Raw genomic sequence first — 18,435 nt, forward strand, 5'->3', positions numbered from 1 at the left:
TCGCAGCACGTGACTTTGTGTACCCCAGAGCGCCGGTGGGTCAGTCTGTGTACACGCCTCTGGGGGTGTGTGTGTGTCTGTGGGCCCCAGTCAGTGTGTCAGTGTGTCAGTGTGCGTTCGGCTGTCCCGGGTGCTCGGCAGCGCGCCTCGGTCCTCCAGGCCCCGGCGAGGCCCCGCCCCGTCCGCGGCTGCAGGGAAAGCCCCGCGCGGAGGTAGGGGGCGCGGCGCGCGCCTGCAAGTCCCGACTTGTCCGCGGCGGGCGGGCAGCGGGCGGGGCCCTGGCGTCACGCGGGGGCGGGGCGTGGGACCCGCTGGGCGGGGGCGGGGGCGGGGCGGCCGCCGAGCGGGCCGGGGATCCGCCGGGCGGCCTGAGACGCGCGGCGCGAGCCACATGCGAGCGGGCGCCTGTCGGCGGCGGCGGCAGCGAGATCAGCAGCGGCGGCCACGACGCAGACGTGCCTGCGTCCCGAGCAGCAGCAGCAGGCACAGCAACAGCAGCCGCCACTGCAGTTAGAGCGGCCACCGCAGCAGCAGCCACAGCGGCAGTCTCAGCGAGCGGCGCTCGGCGGGCGCGCCCTCCTCAAGGAAGCCGCCCGCCCCCCATTATCGCTCCCTCCGGCGTGTTCATGCCCCCGGGGTGAGTGTGCGCACCTCGAGCCCCCGCCGCCTGCGAGCGGCCAGGCCGGGTGGGCTCCCTGGAGGAGGTGGCGGGAGTGCACTGAGAGAGCAGTGGGACCTCACTGCACCTTCACACCGTGCCTCCCTCTCTCCTCGCCGTCCACTTCCACGAGGGTCCCTGGGCTGGGGTCGCCGGGCGGGAGGCGCTAAGAATCCGGGAACGCAGGTACCTCGGCGGTCTGGCGGGTTTGTTTACAAACAATGGGGTGCAGGCTCGGCAGCGCCCCCTGGCGGCCAGTGCGGCCCCGGGGAAGTGAGACCCCGACTGCCCCGGCCACCGCAGTCCGGGAGGGGTCGAGGGTGGACGGCAGGGAGGGGCGGCCACACCCCGGGCGCGCGCCCGCTGGGGGCGGTGACAGGGGCGGCTCGCGGGCCGTGGAGTCTGCGGCTCCTGCGGGCGGGGGCTGCGCCCCAGCAACAGCCAGTTATTGGCCCCGCGCTCGCCTGGCAGGCGGGGCGGGCGCACGTGGCGGCGGCGGGGTGGGGGGGCTGTGACAGCGGAGGGGGGCGTCTGGGCCCGCCGTGGGAGCGCGCGTGTGCGGGGTTGTGGATCTGCAGGTGTCTCGCCTGGGTGTGTGCGTGTGTGTGTCTGGCTCCGAGTTTGTGCTGGGGTCTGCAGGGAGTGGTGGTGTCAGTCCAGGGCAGTGCTGGGGTTGCGGCCCGTTGGAGTGTGTGCGTGAGTCCCCATGTGTGTTTGTGGGGGCTTCTGTCTCTGCCTGCCGTGCCTGAGGGGTGGGTGCTCTGTTTATGTGTGGGGTACCTGTGTGTATGTGTGTTCTCTGTGAGAGTTGTCTTCGTGTGGTTTTGGGGGTGATTCTGTGGGTCTCTGTTGCCTGCCTGTGCTATACAGTGTGTGGTTGTGATGTGTGCGTGTTGCATGTATTTAGTGTCTTGCCTGATGTTCTGTTTGTGCGTGCTAGTGTGTCTTGACTATGTGGACTCTGTATCTGCAGGGCATGCGGTTGAGCTAAGGGTTTGTGATAGTGCCTGCTGTGTGCTGATGTCTGTTTTCTGCCCAGGTGTCTGTGAGAGTTCTGCTGGGTGAGTGCGTGTGTGTGTGTGTGTGGTGGGTGATTGTCTCGGTCTGTGTTTGGCTTGTGTGTCTGGTATCCGCGGCTGGGAATTGAGGACCAGGACTCTGTGGGGTCTGTGCATTGCAGTCAGTGGGTGTTGCTGGCAGTCTCTTGTATGAGGCTGTGTCTGAGCCTCTGTGTGTGTGTGTGTGTGTGTGTTGGGTCTGGGGGGCTTGTCTCAGTGATCGGCTGGCTCATGTGTGTCATGTGGGCTGCGTGTGTGTAGTGTTTATGTCAGTCACGTGAGACCAGTGTTTTCTGTGGGTGCTTTAGGTGTGCATGCTGCCAGGGCTATGTGGGATTAGAGTTAGCTCTGTGTGTGTGTGTGTGTGTGTGTGTGTGTGTGTGTGTGTGTGTGTGTGTGTGTGTGTGTGGCTGACAGTTGGTGATGGTGTTTTGAGGCTGGGGGAGGAGGGTGGGTGGGTTGATGTCTGCTCCTGCCTGTGTGTCGTTGTGGGCATGTGTGGTGATGCCTCAAGGTCTGATGACATGTACCTGTGATGTGTGTGTGCCTGGTTTACATGTGTCCTGGGGTCTGGGAGTTGGTGACAGGTGGGTGTTTCAGTTTCATTGGTCTGTGTGTGTCCAAGGATGCCTGTTTTGTGTCATCACAGTACCTGGCTACTCTCCTTGCGTTTTGTGTTGTTACGTGTGTGAATCTTGAGGTAGGTAGATCTTGCCTCGTGGGTGTGTATGTGGGGGGAGCAGCACGTGTGTTTGGGAAGTGTGGCGGTGCCTATTTAGTACACTTGTAGTGGCTGCGCTGTGTGCGTGGCCTTGGGCATATCAACAGTGGGTCTGTGTGTGAGATCCAGACAGAGTATGTGTCTGGGGATGGTAGGCATGGGTTGTGCCAGGCAGTGTGCATTGTGTGTGTAGCTCTTCTGATGGTCTGTGTATGTGTGTGTCCACGTTTTGGTCTGTGTGTGTGTGTGTTTGTCTGGGGCAATCTCAGTGTTTCTGTGCAATGGGAGATGAGGTTGGAGGTCAGGCTGGCCAGTCCTGTGTGAATCCTCGTGTATCTGTTATGTACTTCACCCCCACCCCTCCAACAATCTCCATTTGGGTCTTGTGTAAGTCCCTCTGTATATTGTGGGAGCCATCAGAGTATCTGGCTACCCTCCTTGTGTGTCCATCACTGTATTCCAGAAGTTAACCCACCAGCCAAGTCCTGTGTGAATCCCAGGCTGTGTGAGTTTGTATTATGGGACTGTCAACCCTCACACACACACACCCCCAACAGACTCCTCCATCTGGGTCCTCTGTGAGCCCTTGTACTTGCTGTGAGAGCCATCCTGTGCCTCCTTGTCTCTCATGTGTGCCCATCACCAGGTGCACAGATGGCTGTCTCTGCCAGCCAGTGCCCTGGGTCAGCCCTTAGGTGGATGTGTGTCCTGTGGGGTCATCACACACAGCTACAGTCCCCCCTTCTGGATCTCTGCGTGTTGTGGGCACCAACCCCGCTCCCCACGTGTGCTCATCACTGTGTGCAGGAGTGGGGGTGCCCATGGAAGTCCATGGAGTGTGTACCTTGTGGGGCCCTGGTGCCCCCTGCACTTCCCAGCTGACCGCACCCCTCTCCCCTTGTCCTGCAGGCCCCAGGGAGCGCCATGGCCCGAGCACGCCAGGAGGGCAGCTCCCCGGAGCCCGTAGAGGGCCTGGCCCGCGACGGCCCGCGCCCTTTCCCCCTCAGCCGCCTGGTGCCCTCCGCCGTGTCCTGCGGCCTCTGCGAACCCGGCCTGCCCGCCGCCCCCGCCGCCCCCGCCCTGCTGCCCGCCGCCTACCTCTGCGCCCCCACCGCCCCGCCCGCCGTCACCGCCGCCCTGGGGGGCTCCCGCTGGCCTGGAGGTCCCCGCAGCCGGCCCCGAGGCCCGCGCCCGGACGGTGAGTGCCCGCCCCACACCAGGGACGACGGGAGCCAGGAAAGACACTGAGGACCCGGGGAAGAGGGAGGGAGTTGGGGGAGGTGGCGAGCCGGCCGGGCCACAGGGAGGGTGTGGCCAGTGTGGTCTTTGTGTTGCAAGAAGCAGGAAGACGGAGTGAGAGGCTGGAGTTGGGGGAGGCCGAGTGGGAAGTCCCTCCTGGAATCTGACTGCAGTTCCCGAGTTGCAGCCCACGGCCTTTTCCTGGCCTGGGGCAACAGCTGTTTCCCAGCCCCCTCCCCTAGTTCGGGTCCCCGTAACCCCCCCGGAGGATTGTAGTTGAAGGGAGTGGGAGCAGACTGGGGGCACTGTCACTTAAGGACTTAGGAGAGGGGTCGAGGGTGGCCTCTTGCCTCTATCTGCATCTCTTTGGCCAGGCCCGGCCCTCTGCGCGGTCCTGGAGCTAGAGAGGGGGAGGGGCCAGTGTGTCGATAAAAGTGGCGGGCGGGGGTTGGGGAGGGCCTGAAAGTGGGAAAGTCAGTCCTGGGGAAGGAAGAGTTAAAGTTCCCCAGCCCGATGGGCTGTTAACTCTGCGGTGCCCGGCTAGCCCCATCCCGGCCGGCGCAGTCGGTGGCAGGGGAGAAGGTCCTGCTGCCCAAGCCTTCCCCACCCCCACCCGGGCCCTGCGGCCCAGGCGTTAACGGGAAAGCAAACTTCCCCGGCCCCGGTCTCTGGCAGTGCGTCAGGAGGGGACCAAATTTCAAGACCAGAGTTACAGGTGAGGGAACGGAGGCCCTGATTTTCTGCCTTAGGGATCCCTCGTACCAGGACCTGGTGTGACAGGAGGGAGTCGGAGACCTCGAGGAGCTTAGAAGGGGGTGGGGCAGGAAGGCTTCTCCCGCTTTCCCAGCCCCCAGGCCCGTGCTCTGAGGCAGCCAGTCTGGCTTCTGGTCTTGGTGCCACATCCGGGGGTGTGGCTTCACTGTGGTTGGACTCGAGAGGGCAGGAGACCTGGAGGCTTGTGATTCTGGGTGTAGTCAGTGCTGTATCCCTGTGTGACCTTGGGTCATTTCTTAGGGTGCGCCTCAGTCTCCTCGTCTGTTAAATGGAGCAGGCAAAGTTTGGTCCCGTTTTGGAATAGAGGAACTTAGGTCGGATAAGTGGAAGGACTTCCAGACTAACACGAGTAGTGGTGTGGTAGCTGCTAGACACACGATCTCAGAGAGGCCTCCTCAGGACCTCCTCTTGCTGTCTGGTGTCTGGGGAGTTGCAGCTGAGAAATCTGGCTCTAAGAGGGAATCGCTAGAAAAGAGGCGAGGACCCGAAGGGAAATAAGGCGGCTGGAAAAGGGAGAAGCAGGCCCTGGCTAACTGGTCCCTCGGGGATACTTAAGGGCCCAGAGGGGTGGTGGGTGCTGACCACGACCCTCGGCTTCTCCCAGGTCCTCAGCCCTCGCTCTCGCCCGGGGAGCAGCACCTGGAATCGCCTGTGCCCAGCGCCCCGGGGGCCCTGGCGGGAGGCCCCACCCAAGCGGCCCCGGGAATCCGGGGGGAGGAGGAGCAGTGGGCCCGAGAGATCGGGGCCCAGCTGCGGCGGATGGCGGACGACCTCAACGCGCTGTACGAACGGCGGGTGAGTCCTGGGGGAGGGGTAGGCGGCAGGTGGGACTTCCCGCCGGGGAGGGGGCTGCGAGCCGCCCCACCAGATGTGCGGCAGCTGCTGCCCTGCGCAGCGGGGTCGCGCCGGGGACAAGCAGGTGGGAAGGGTGGGGTGGCCGCGGAGCCGCCGTAAGGCCCGCGCCGCGGCTGGCACGGCTGGGCGAGGGCCGGAGCCGCCCGGAGAGCTGCGGCGCGCCGGTGGCCCGCGGCCGTGGGCACTGAGGGCGGCGCTGCGCGGCGCAGCTCATATATCCCGGGCTATTTATAGCCGGTGAGTCAGCAGCGGCTGCGCGGCCGCGCCCGCCCGCGCGGCCCGCGGCGCGCCGCCGCCTTCCCAGGAGGGCCCCGCCCCCGCCCGCGCCCCGCGGCAGCCTCCGCCCCCTCCCCGCGGCAGGCCCCGCCCCCTGCCGCGAGGCCTCTAGTTGAAACGAAGTATTTGAAGCCCGTGGCAGAGAATAAAGAACAACAAACAGGGCACCCACCACCCATCTCTGTCCAGTCTGAACCTTACCCCGCATTGCTTGCTTCGAAGAAAAACAAACACCGGATGTTATGAAGCCCCGGGTTCTCCTCCCTGACCCTCTGACCCTCCCATCTTCCAAAAGAAACCTCTCAGGTTGGCTTGGTCCGTTCCTCTGCAGGTGTTCATTCTGTTACTACATATTTACCAGCCCACAAACAATGCATAGGATCGTGGGGCTCTTTTAGCCTCATGTACATGATATGGTGTGTGTTCTCTGCAAAGTTCTTTCCTTTCAATATAAAGCTTGAGTCAGCAAAGAGCTTTAGTTACTCATTTTTACTGCTATGTGGCATCCTTTTGGATCAACACCAGATAGTACCCTTGTTCATTTTCTCATTGATGGATATTTAGGGTTTTTAAAAAATGTTTCGTTTTATTTAGCCTTTTTTTTTTTTGGTCCTTTCAAACGATGAACATCTCTTGGTGCACTTGTGTGTGTCTGCGGAGTCTGCCTGGGTGATCTGCCTGCCCTCGGCCTTGCTAGATGATTGCTAACTTGCTCATAGAGGTGGCTGTGCCGTGTGGTACCCCATAGCAATGGGACATTGGCAGACTTAATTCCAATCTGACATGCCCCCTTTGCCACCCTCTGCCTGCAAGAGTTGGTGAGGCCAGGGGCTGATACAGGGCATCCCACACCCAGGTACCTGCTAAGATAAGTGGGATGATTTATCTGGCCTTCTTGTTCTCATCTAGAAGATCAGTTTCCCCTTCCCGTTTTAGGGGGAATGCGATTGGGCGGAGCTGACCTATGAGCACAGGGCCTGGCCATGCACTCAGTACAGAGGGCAGGAGCGTGCTCTAGCTTGCCTTTGATTTTTATTGGTGGGGAGTCTTTTCTTGTATCTACCTCCTTCATTCCCACTTTCAGCATTTTGGAACTGAGAGGGTCTAGAGGCCACCCCAGGCCTTCACCCTGCCACTGGGGAGAGGACAAGGGTTAGCTTTACCTGGACACACATCTGTGCAGCCTCAGCACAGTTCTCCTCCTTCCACAAATTATTCTAAAATCACTGAGACGAAGGGCACCCTGCACGATCTCTCCATCTCACCAGACTTTTAGGGGCAGGCAGGGTGGGCTGCAACCCAGCTGCACCCCTCAGCCTTGTGTGACTTTGGTTGGGTGACTTTCCCAACCAGAGACCATAGCTTGGGTCCAGGCACTCAGGTTTGCAGGCACTGTGCTGAGGGCATTCCATCTGCATCCTCTGCGTCTTGTTCCCATGTTCTAGGTGAGGATGCTGCAACCCCAGAAGGTGACTTTGGCCCAGGTGGTCGTTGGAACTGGGATTTGGACTCAATTAGCCATAATAGCACCTACCTCAGAGGGTTGAGTGAGGGCATCCATAGCTCCCTCTTAGGATCGTGCCTCCCTGCTCACTGCCTGCCACCCGACCACCCCTGTGCCGCGGTCATACTCCCAGTCTCACTTCTTCTCCCTTCTCCATAGAGACAAGAGGAGCAGCAGCGACACCGCCCCTCACCCTGGAGGGTCCTGTACAATCTCATCATGGGACTCCTGCCCTTGCCCAGGGGCCGTGGAACCCCCGAGATGGAGCCCAATTAGGTGCCTGCACCCGCCCGGTGGACGTCAGGGACTCGGGGGGCAGGACCCTCTCACCTCCTGACGCCCTGGCCAGTGCGGGGGACTTTTTCTGCACCATGTAGCATACTGGACTCCCAGCCCTGCCTGTCCCAAGGGCGGGCCAGGGCAGCCACTCCAGACCCAGCCCCGGCCCTGCCCGGGGTGCACTGACGAGAGGTGGACTCCTGGGTCCCTGGCTGAGAAGCCAGGGAAGAGAGGGCTGCGGGCCTCAGCGTTGGAAGGCGGCGGTGACTGAGGGGGTGGGGACTGAGCCGCCCGCCTCTACTGCCCACCACCATCTCAGGAAAGGCTGCTGGTGCTGGCTGCCCCTTCCAGCCGCAGGGTGATGCTGGGGGGTCTCCCTCCCAGTGCTCCTTCTCTTTGGGCCTGCCCTCAGGCCCCTGGTGCTTCCCCCCCTCCTCCCAGGGAGGGGACCCGTGAAGAGCAAATGAGCCAAACGTGACCACTAGCCTCCTGGAGCCAGAGAATGGGGTGTGTCTGATGGCTGCCCCAGCCCAGCGCCCAGCCATCTTCCCTGAGCCAGCCGGCGGGGGGTGGGCATGCCTGCCTCACCTTCATCTGGGGGTGGCCAGGAGGGGCCCAGACTGTGAATCCTGTGCTCTGCCCACGACCACCCCCCGCCCCCATCAATCCCATTGCATAGGTTTAGAGAGAGCACGTGTGACCACTGGCATTCATTTGGGGGGTGGGATATTTTGGCGGAAACCGCCCCAGCCTTAGTCCCCAGGGCGAAGCGCTGGGGGGAAGACGGGGAGTCAGGGAGGGGGGAATTCTCAGAAGAGGGAGGAGTCTGGGAGCGGGGAGGGGTGGCCCAGCCTGTAAAATACTGTATATGCGCTGCTGTAGATAATGGAATGAATTTTCTGTACATGTTTGGTTAATTTTTTTTGTACATGATTTTTGTATGTTTCCTTTTCAATAAAATCAGATTGGAACAGTGGATACTCTCTGCTCTTTCCCTGTTGCACGTGGCCAGATCCCCATCTGGGAGGAGGTGAGAGAGGCAGTCCACGGGCACACCTGGGTGTCTGCAGCTATACCTAACGGAAGGCTAAGGAGCATGGGCGCCACTGTAGGCACCCTTCATCCATCCCCGCTTAACTCACATTAAAAGCAAAGTCTCTGAAGGCATGGGTTTTTTGGTGCTTTATCCTTACTTTATCCCCACTGGATAAAGTATGTCACAGAGGCTGGGTATTCATTAAGGGAATGACCTATAACTTACTCAGAAGCACCACAGTAAGAGTCCTGGGAAATGTGTCAGTAATGAAATGGATCTCGTCCCTGTCCTGATGGAGACAAGGTGACAAGGGAGTGCACCTCGAGCCAGGGTCATGGGGAAGCTTCACCTGTAGCTAGCTGTTCTGAGGACTGGCCCACTGCCTGGCCTGAAAAGCCTGTTGGATTCACAGAAGGGGAGCTCCCACTGTTACCTTCCTGAAGACAGGGCAGCTGGCCAAATGCCTCTGCTGTGCCCTCTCCCATAGGGTGGGCTCAGACCCCAGCTCCGCCCCTTCCTGGCTGTCCTCACTGGTAGAGGGGAAGTTCACGGGCAATGGCCCTTCTAAAAGGCCAGGCTGGGGTAACTGGGAACCCTGGAGAGGAATTTGGCCGAACCTTGTCAAGCTGAGGATACACATACCTCTGCTCTGCCCACAATTGCCTTCCTGGGTGTCTCCCTTGGAAGTGGGTATGTGCAAGTGTCCAACTATTGGCAACACACAAAACCAACCATCTAAGTCTTCACCAGTAGACAAAAGGGTCAATCAAGTCTGCTCTAGTCATTCAACAGAATGTTAACATACTCATAGGAGGTTAACAGCAGTTAGCCTCCGATAGACGAACTAGATTTCCATCGATATGAATAACAGTGAGCAAAAATAATCACAGTGAGTCCTTGGGCATTTATTCTAACACTTGTGCACAGGCCCCACGGGGCACTCAGCCCAGCTGTCTGGCAGTACAGCTCTTCTTGGGCCTCACTGCGTTCCAGCAGTGCCCCTGGCAGATGTTTCCTACTCCTGTGACCAACCACCTCCCCTGTCCAGGAACAGTTCATGGAATTAAATCTCTAGATTTATTGTGTTTTCCATTTGTCCTGTTTTTGTTCCCATGTCCTCTCTCCTGCCTCCTGTTGGATTATTTGAATATTTTGAGTCCTTTTAAATGTATCTTTTGGCATTTCAGCATTTCTTTAGTATTGCTCTTGAGTTTACAAACACATCCTTACCTCCTCGCTGTCTAGAGTTAGTATTCACTTCCCTTAAATGTGGAAACTACCACTGCTCAGTCACTGACTCTTCCAAACCTCCCATCACTTCACGGGATGGGACACATTACAAATGCCACAAGACAGTATAATAACGTTTGCTTTGAAGTTGGACGTATTTCAAAGAAATGAAGAGAAAAAAGTCCCCATTTATTTACCACTTCCAATGTATCCTTCAGTTCCAAGTTCATTTGAGGATAATTTCCCTTAGTGCCATTAGCATTTCTTACAGTGTATTTCTGCTGGCAACAAATTCTTTTTTTTAGTCTGAAAATACCTATCTTCACTGATTATAGAATTCTGGGGTTGACAGCTTGCTTTCAGCATTCTTAAGATGTTACTTCATTGTCTTCTGGCCTGAATCATTTCTGCTGAGAAATCCACCATCTCTGGAATCACAGCTCTCCTTTGTAATGTGTTGTTTTTGTCAGGCACTTTCAAGACGTTTTTCTTCATTTTTGGTTTTCATATTGACTCTATGTCTAGGCACAGTTTTCTTCAAATGTATATTCATAAGTTGGGGGCCATTATTTACTCAAATATTTCTCCTTCCTCATTCTCTCCTCTGCTTCTAGGGCTCCAATTACGCAGCTGTCAGACTTCTTGAGTGTCCTACAAGTTCCTGAAGCTCTTATTTCAAAAATCTTACCCCTTTTTTAGAGTGGTTACTTTCTATTTGTGTATTTCCAGTTCACAAAATCTTGTCTCCATCATCTCCATTCTGCTCTTAGGTCTATCTGTGGATTTTAAGAACCGCAGGTATTGTACTTCTCGGTCTTAGAACGTCCATGTGGTTCTTCCGTTTTCTGTTTCTCTGATGAGGCTTTATATTTTTCGTCATTACACATAATTTTCCTTTAGCCCAGCAAGCATAGTTGTAGTAACTGCTTTAAATTGTCTGCTAATTCCAACACTTGGCTTCCCTCGGTCATCTTGTCTTTTCCCTTGAATGTGGGTCACATTTCCCTGATTCTATGAATATTAGCTAATTTTGGATTGTATCCTAGATATTGTTATGTTGTAGACATTTTGGATTCTGTTATATTCCTTCGAAGGCTGTGAATGTTTTGTTTTATGAGGTATTTGTATTTATTACTCAAACTGCTGCAGTGGGTGATAGCTCAAATCCACGTCATTTCAGTCCTGCTCAGAGTCGGCTCTGTGCATTCACGGTCCAATGGTCAGCAAGAGACTTGGGCTGAATTTATATGCATACCTGGGGGTTTCTCTTCCATGTTCTCCTTTCCAGTAGTTGTGGTTACTCTGGACTCTGCCCTCTGGGTCTTCAGGCCAGAAGACAGCTGGTTTTCCACCTGAGTTTTATTTTTAGTTGCCTAGTGCAGTACCTGCCCTTAGGCTAAGCTGTGGGAGAAACAAATGCTCGTGCTTGCACGCACGCACGCACCCCGGAAACGCTCCCTGCGGTGGGCTTTCTACAACTCTCAACTCCCTTCCAGAATACACCTGCTTTTTGATCACTCTCCAGTCTTCCAGTAGTTTTGTTTTGTTTGGTGAGGTGTTTTTTTTGTTTTCTTTAATAGTGAGTCTTATTATTGGTAGGGTTTGTCTGTTAGAAACTTACTCCATCACACCAGCAAGAGAATTTCTGCACATTTTTAGTAGACCCAAACCTATCATTTGTGGGACTGAAAGGAGGGAATCCTATCACATTATCCAGGTTAGATGGAAGGAGGCAGACCCAGGCACACTCAGGGCCAGAGAAGGCCATATTTTGTTAGCAAAGCCCAAAGAAAAAAAAGATCGGCTGTTCCAGAGGCAAAGGAAATTAGACCTAAAGTCATCTATGGACTTCTCTTTTGGACCCAAGGTGTCTAGCGGTCCTGCAGCTCGGCAGAGCTGAGGCTGAGGAGCTGGCAAGGAGGCTCTTCGCTAAACCAGTGCCACCCACCAACTGCAACCTCCAGCAGGCTAACCCCAGAACCTGCACCTGCAGTCCTCACCCGCCTTCAAATAATCCCATCCTGCAATGGCTGCTTCCAGAAAGGGAAGATTTTCTTTTCATTGCTTATATAGTTTTTCCCCTGCCTAAGAAGAAAAAAAAATTTTTTTGCTGCCTGTCTCTGTAAACCTTTCAATTCTGTACTGTTTATGTGTTATCTATTCAGACAACACATTAAATGTTAAATGCTAACACCCTAGCATTTGGGAGGAATCAACATCTCAAATGCATTTGCATACTCTAACCCTGGCACCTGACTGGGGGGGGGGGTGTCTTTCCCAAGTGTGTACAGAGGAAACCAGCTCAATGTCACTCAACAGCAGGCTGATTAAATAGCTTATGGCTCCTCTACGGTTGTGGAATTTGAAGCACAATGCACTAAGATCTCCACTACATAGTGAGAAAAAGCACATTTCTATGCGATGTATTCTATGAATGTGCATTAACAGTGGCAAAAGATGAGCAAACTCTCAGTGTATTAATTCTCACAGATCAGAGAAATGTACTACTGTTACTCCATTTTACAGATGGGGCAACTAAGGTACAAAAAGTCACTTCCTAAGGTCACACAGGTTAAGTGTAAGGGTCTGAGTTTGAACCAGAGAGTCTGGAAGGATTCACTCAGTAGCTGGCCAGGAGTGACCTCTGGTAAGCAGGTAGGAAAGTGGATACAGCATATCCAAAAAGCATCTCAGGTTTCTCTCCAAAATCCCACTCACCTGTGAAGTCAGCTGCTTCTGCCGTGTGGCCAACGTGGTGCTGACAGACTGTGTATGTAGTGGGAGGAATCTTTTCACTCTTAAACATGTGTTTTATGCCCATGTTCTACTACAAGCTTAAACACAAAACCCACCTGTGCTTCTGGACCCAGCTGCAGACCCTCCCTCGGCACCGGGGCCTGCCTGATGGTCTTCAGTGCTGCTGACGAGGTCTCCGGGCCTCATGAGCGCAAAGCCTGAGTTTCCTTATCCTCACGGAGATAACAAGGTGCCCCTCAATCTATGTCCATTGATGTCGTGCATAGAAGCCTTGCCCATCGTCCCACTGCATCCTTCGCAGGTTTCCTCGTCTGCAGTATGGGCGTGACCTCAGTTCCGACCCCCATGGTAGTGCTGTGAAGATGCAATTTAGCTGAAGTCTAAGTATTTGGAAAGGTACCAGGCCGGTGGTTGTGAGCATCTTGCTGCCGTTATTATTAACCTCTTTTGACTTGCCAACTACCATCTAAACCCCGATCTCCCACCTGTAAAAGGGCAAATAGAGTATCCCTAATACATCACCCCCATTTATATTAATTGGTCAGCAGAGGGGATCCATGGAATGGGGGGCTGTGATGGGACTGAGGCTGTCATTTTTTACTTTTTTTTTTCTTGAGTAGAACCTATTCCACTAGACTGTCGTCTTAAGTCCTCAGCACATCAGGCCCTTGAGAGTCTCGCTCCTACTCATGCCAGAGACCATGTAAGGGGAGTATGGAGGGGAGACGGCTGGCAGCCCCAGGACAGCCCACGCCTTTCCTTCGGTACCTCCAGCACCCAGTGTCGCCTTCACAGATGACTTCCTCCTCCCAAGTGGGCTACACACCTCCTGGAGGTACTAGAAGCCCCAGGACAAGTACTGTGTGCTTCCTGGAGACTCAGGAAATCCACCCTTATGGTAATACCCACACGTAATAGGGGGGTATATGGACTTTGTGGAAATGAGAATAAAGACATTTCCTCCCTGAGGCTGGCAGCTCCCTGCACTACCTCCGACCCCCAAGGGGTCGTCTCTGGATGACTCAGTCTCCGCCATTACAGACATACAGCGGTGGGAAGTTCAAAAATCCTCACACAAGAGTCTACCATGCCGATTTTGTTTTTAATCCATCCAGACCCGCCTGCTCCCCCTTGTGACGAAGGCCTCGCATTGCAAAGTAAAGGGTATAAGATCAAAATTTCGAAGACCATGTGAGAAGTATGCACAGAGAAAACCTTGGTGCCCCCGACGTGACAACATTGGGGCCCAGAAGGGGGTCCCACCGGAACCGCAGCCCTGGCCTCACCTAGGGTGGGAGCAGAGGTGACCGGGCGGCTCGGGCACTGAGCTCCTCCTTCCAGTGCAGCCAGTGCATTCTGACTGACTGCAGCACGACTGCGAACAGGAGCGGACCGATTCACTCAGACTGGCCAGGCCCTCACCTCCCACAATGTACATCAGGAACAAACTGAGGGCGAGAACTGGAGCATCCCTGGGCTGCTGAGTCGAGACAAACCTGGTATCCCAGTGAAAGATCTGACCGTACAACTATGGCACTTCAGTGTCACTTAACTTAAAAATGAGCATGTTAGCTACTATTATTAAAAGTCTTTGACTTGCCAAATACAGTCTAAGCCCCCATCTCCCACTGTCACTCTGCACAATGCCTGGCACATGCAGGATCTAAACAGAGGGCAGCATCGGTATCCTGTTTAACTCCTTTTCCTTTATTATCATAATTCTTGTCACTGAGAACAGCCACTATTTAAAGTGAGTTATCAACAGACAATTGGAACCAGAAGCTTCTACACTCTAAAATTTGAGCAATCTAACTCTGGCGGCATTACTCAGAAAAATGGTGGCAGGGATGGTGACTTGGGTGGGGGGGAATCTGAGTCTTACTTATTAAAACATCTGATATTTCTTCAGATTAAAAAAGGCATGGTAGGATCACTCCCTGGCAGAGGAAGGAGGTTCTCATGTGCAAGAAAAACAAGCTCTAAAGCAAATAACTTTATTTCATTCAATGCTTCTTAGAGAACCAAGGAAGTACAGAAAATATAAAAAAAACCCAGACAGCTGTGATTCCAGGGGTAAGTGAGGGACCCCTGAGCCCAAAGTGCCGCAGCCCCAGGGCTGTTCTGCTGCAGCGGTGACGGAGCTGCGAAGAAGGCGGGCCCTCCATCCTCACTCGGCCCATACATCACAATCGCCAGGGGTGGGACCCTGGAATCTGCCTTTTTACAAATTTTTCCATTAATATTCAATGCGCAAGGTCTTGCCCTAATACCCAAGAGGACTTGGTAACATTTCCCCTCATCCAAAATCCAGGCTGGACCCAACTAATCCTAAACTAAAACTCACGCACCACATACCAGGTGGTACCTGTTGTTTTTCAGACCACAAACTCTGGAGGAAATACATTCCGCCTGCCATGTTTTTTGCCTCTAAGACCACCTGTCGGCACTTGGAACCAGGTTCCACTAGTGTGGCATCGTGCTTGGGCCTCATTCCCCAACTGAAGTCACGCTCCTCTGTATGATAACAGGTGGGGAGTAGGTCCAAAAAAATGGCAAGAGGCTAAGCAACAAGGTGCACTGGCTCCCAGCAGGCATCTCGCGCAGGGCCCCAGAGGGCTGGGGCGTGGTGACGGCGCCAGGACAGAGAAAGGCAGTGGAGGGGGCTTTCGGGTGATTGCCACTTAGGGGAGCTGGCAGGGCTTGGGCTGCACACAGTCCTGAACAGAGCTGGGATGGAGAAGGGAGGCCCTGTGTCCCTTGTTTAGCAGCTGCTGGTGCTCGGAAGAGGCACGTCCCCACAACCTCACAGGAGATGGTTTGTCTGGGTCCAGCGCCTTCATTCTTCCCTTGCCTGAAGATGCCTCTGTAGGGGGACAGGGACAGGGGAACACACGTAGGCATGCTGCAGGTCAGCGTCTCCGGGGCTGCAAGTCCTGGGTTCACTTGGGGCCAAGGCACTCCACGACCCCACTCCCCTTCACACCATCAAAAAAGAAGAAGTTGTTGTGAGGAGGGTCCCTTTGAGACAAAGCCTGTAGAGAAAATGAGAGATTTCAGCTCAAGTGCTTTGGAAGGGATAAAATGGACAAAAACCCGTTAATAATCAGATTGAAAAGCTGTTTGGGCAGTGATGTGACCTCAATGGAGGTGGATTTTCCTCCCCAGGGGCTATCTGGCCATGTTTGGAGACACTGATTGTGACTGTCGTGTCTTCTCGCTCTGTCCCTCACCACCTGTGTGTCTTTGGACAGACCATTTAGCCTCTCTGAACCTTACTTTCCCCACTTAAATGAAAATAACAAATGTATTATCTTAGGCATTAAAAGAGATGATGTACCTCAAATATCAAAACCAATGTCTAATATGGAGAAGTGCTGCTTGGCACAGGGCACTAGGGATTCGCTGTGACTATTCAGCTGAGAAAGGCGGCGATTCACTTCCACCCATTGTAGGCTGCAGCCTTGGTCACGGACGCATACTGATGCAGACGTGGCTCCTCCCTGAGACTAGGCTGCTGCCTCTACAGGGCGGGCCAGGCTGCAGTCAGAGGGCCTGGGAGATGAGATGCTATCCAGCCATGGAAACAGTGATTATCTCGTGGGGTTGACAGGACAAAGCACTTTCAAGGGCCAGCCTTCCTGTGTGCACATATGGTTCTCAAAAAAGGGTGGCAGTTGAGTTTTCTGAGAGGTTCTTACCCCAAAAGGGGTTCGGTTATTATTTACAGAAGAGGACATTACCTAAACAAACTGTGAGGCAGGGTTTAAAGGTTCCTGGGAACACCATGCTTGTCATTCATCAGGTAGGACCCTCCTTCAGAAAAGGTTAGGAACATGCTCTAACCATCCTGTAATTTCTCTTTGAATTGAGCACCCATCCCAATCTGTTTCCTCATTTGTAAGGTGGGGACAATTATACCTATTTCAAGTGGTTATTCAGTCACTTGTCCAAGGAAAATGTACTGAGCATCTACTCTGTGCTTGTGTGTGGAATGGCAAATAATAGCAACACCTGCAACTGTTTTTGATGAGAATGAAATGTAAGCATATTGTAACACGCTTGGCACACAGTAAATTCTCAGACAGTGGGAGCTGCTATTACTATTAACAGCCAGGGGTCAAAGCTCTACCAGTGTCTAAGGGTCCCAAACTCTGAGCCAGGTGGAAAGGCCCAGAGCTGGAACTCTTAGAACCCATGGTATGGAAGACGACACACACGGAGCGTTTTCGTGGAGCCCGGTGTGGCTGCTGCTATCACCACCCCCTCGAGCACTGGAGGCAGGGATACCTACTTGTGGGGACGGTGGGGAGAAAAAGGGAGGGCGATGTAAACCGTTGGAAGCACATGACAGGGGACATGGATAGGACATGTAGTATCTGCAAGGACAGAAGGAAGGAAGGAAACAGATGATTCCAAGGAACAGACTTTTTTACATTTGCCCCCCCTGTATCTTAATGCTTATTTTTTATGAGTGGTCAGATGGTCCCTCAGGAGAGAAGGGGGAGGCCTGCCGTCCTCAGACAGTGGCACCTCGCTGCCTGATGGCTGCGGGCTGCAACTGTGTTAAGTAAAGGGAGCGGTGGGGAGTAAGGAGGGCATGGGGTGAACATGGGCAAAAGGTAAAGCGTTTCCCAAGCCGAGATCAGGGTAGGAGGAGATTCCAAACACACCCAGCAACCAAGAATGCAGAGTACTCTGGCTATCCGGGAGAAACAGAAACAAGATGCTGGGCAGCAGCTGTCCCCAGCAGGCAGGAACGAGGGGGCTGCACCAGAGGTTAGGACTAGGATGCAGGGAAGCCACTGCGAACAGTGGGGTCAAGGCACCCGCCCTGACCCCCAGTCTCCATCCCACAAAAACCCGGGGGCAGCTGTGCAGTGGATGCAGAGAGTGAGGCCGTAGGTGCAATGACAGAGGGCCTAGGTCCGTGCAGACAAGCGCTACTAAGTGGACAGAGGGCCACTTAGGGGCAGCACCTGAGCACAATGGCCGATGGTAAGGGCTCAGAAACCAGAGTTTCTGATGAAGGGCTTAGACCCTGGCTCCGCCACTTCTCTGCATCCCAGCCCCTCCGCACACAGCAGGGATCACAACAATTCCTACTTCACGGACTGTTTTGAGGACAAAATGAGTTAATTTGTGTAAGAACATGATCTCGCATGGTCTGCGGTGGGCTTCTAATGAATGCTATCTGTGGTTGCTGTTGTCATTATAGGATACAAAAATGTATTTTTGTTCTCATTCCCCTTATTTCTCTGTCATGACACACTCTCCTGCTGACTCTGCCTACAGGCAGCCTCAGAATCCTTCTCAACACAGTCCTCTGGGTAGCCACTACCAACTTCTCAGCCTGGGCACAGAAGCTGAAACTGTATCAGCTGGGCTAAGCAGACAGCGTGAGCGAGCCGCAGGCACGACCACCGAGCGCTCCTCCTCTCCTTCCTCTTCCGGGGGCTCACCCAGGTCTACTGCCTATGACACAGAAGGCAGGATTTAGGGAAAACATCTGGTCCAGAGAGAAGGATTGGGGCAGAAGAGAAAAAGGAGCCTTAAGAAGATGGTGGGACTGTGAAACGGAGTCAAATGTCTCCAGAGTAAATTTAACAGACTCTCAGACAAAGCTCCCCAAATGGGTCTGCTAACTTGAACTTGACATATAAATGGATGTGCAAAATAGGCACAACTGCTCCACGAAGGAAAGGACAAACCACCAGTGCAAGTCCACGGAAGCAGCCAAGAGCCTACAAAAGGCAATCGAACATCTCTGTCCCCAAGGCAAGTAAAACACATCTGTGGGTTCGCTATGGCTTTGGCAATCCAGGTGCTCTGGAAGAGACTCAAAGGCTGTGCTAGTTACAGCTGACATGACGCAGATGAAATACTTCCCTTCTGAGAGGGACAATGATACCTAAGGTGGCCACAGGTCACCGAGAGCCTCTGGGGCTTCCTGGAATGATGTGTGCACTCCAGTGATATTGATGTCCCCCTCCTCTATTCACATTCATGGTGTGTGCATCAACAGGGGGGAGATTTCACACCAGTCACAGA

General features: G+C 54.4%; 2 protein-coding genes across 4 annotated transcripts in view; one reads left to right on the forward strand and one right to left on the reverse strand.

The window, feature by feature from the left end:
- The first annotated feature begins 499 nt into the window (after nt 1-499).
- BBC3 (BCL2 binding component 3) lies at nt 500-8,340 on the forward strand. Its single transcript, XM_037005033.2, has 4 exons — nt 500-637; nt 3,347-3,635; nt 5,055-5,245; nt 7,245-8,340. The coding sequence occupies exons 2-4, from the start codon at nt 3,362-3,364 to the stop codon at nt 7,359-7,361; spliced, it is 582 nt and encodes a 193-aa protein (XP_036860928.2). The 5' UTR covers nt 500-637; nt 3,347-3,361; the 3' UTR covers nt 7,362-8,340.
- Nucleotides 8,341-14,360: 6,020 nt separating this feature from the next.
- The window catches only part of SAE1 (SUMO1 activating enzyme subunit 1), a 61,618-nt gene continuing 57,543 nt past the window's right edge, over nt 14,361-18,435 (reverse strand). For all 3 annotated transcript variants that reach the window (XM_017663210.3, XM_073226845.1, XM_073226847.1), the window contains one exon: nt 14,361-15,419. In XM_017663210.3, coding sequence (XP_017518699.1) covers nt 15,327-15,419 — 93 coding nt within the window. In that variant the 3' untranslated portion in view covers nt 14,361-15,326. The remainder of the gene's footprint in view (nt 15,420-18,435) is intronic.

This window comes from Manis javanica, chromosome 17 (assembly GCF_040802235.1).
Source record: "Manis javanica isolate MJ-LG chromosome 17, MJ_LKY, whole genome shotgun sequence".
Taxonomy (NCBI): domain Eukaryota; kingdom Metazoa; phylum Chordata; class Mammalia; order Pholidota; family Manidae; genus Manis; species Manis javanica.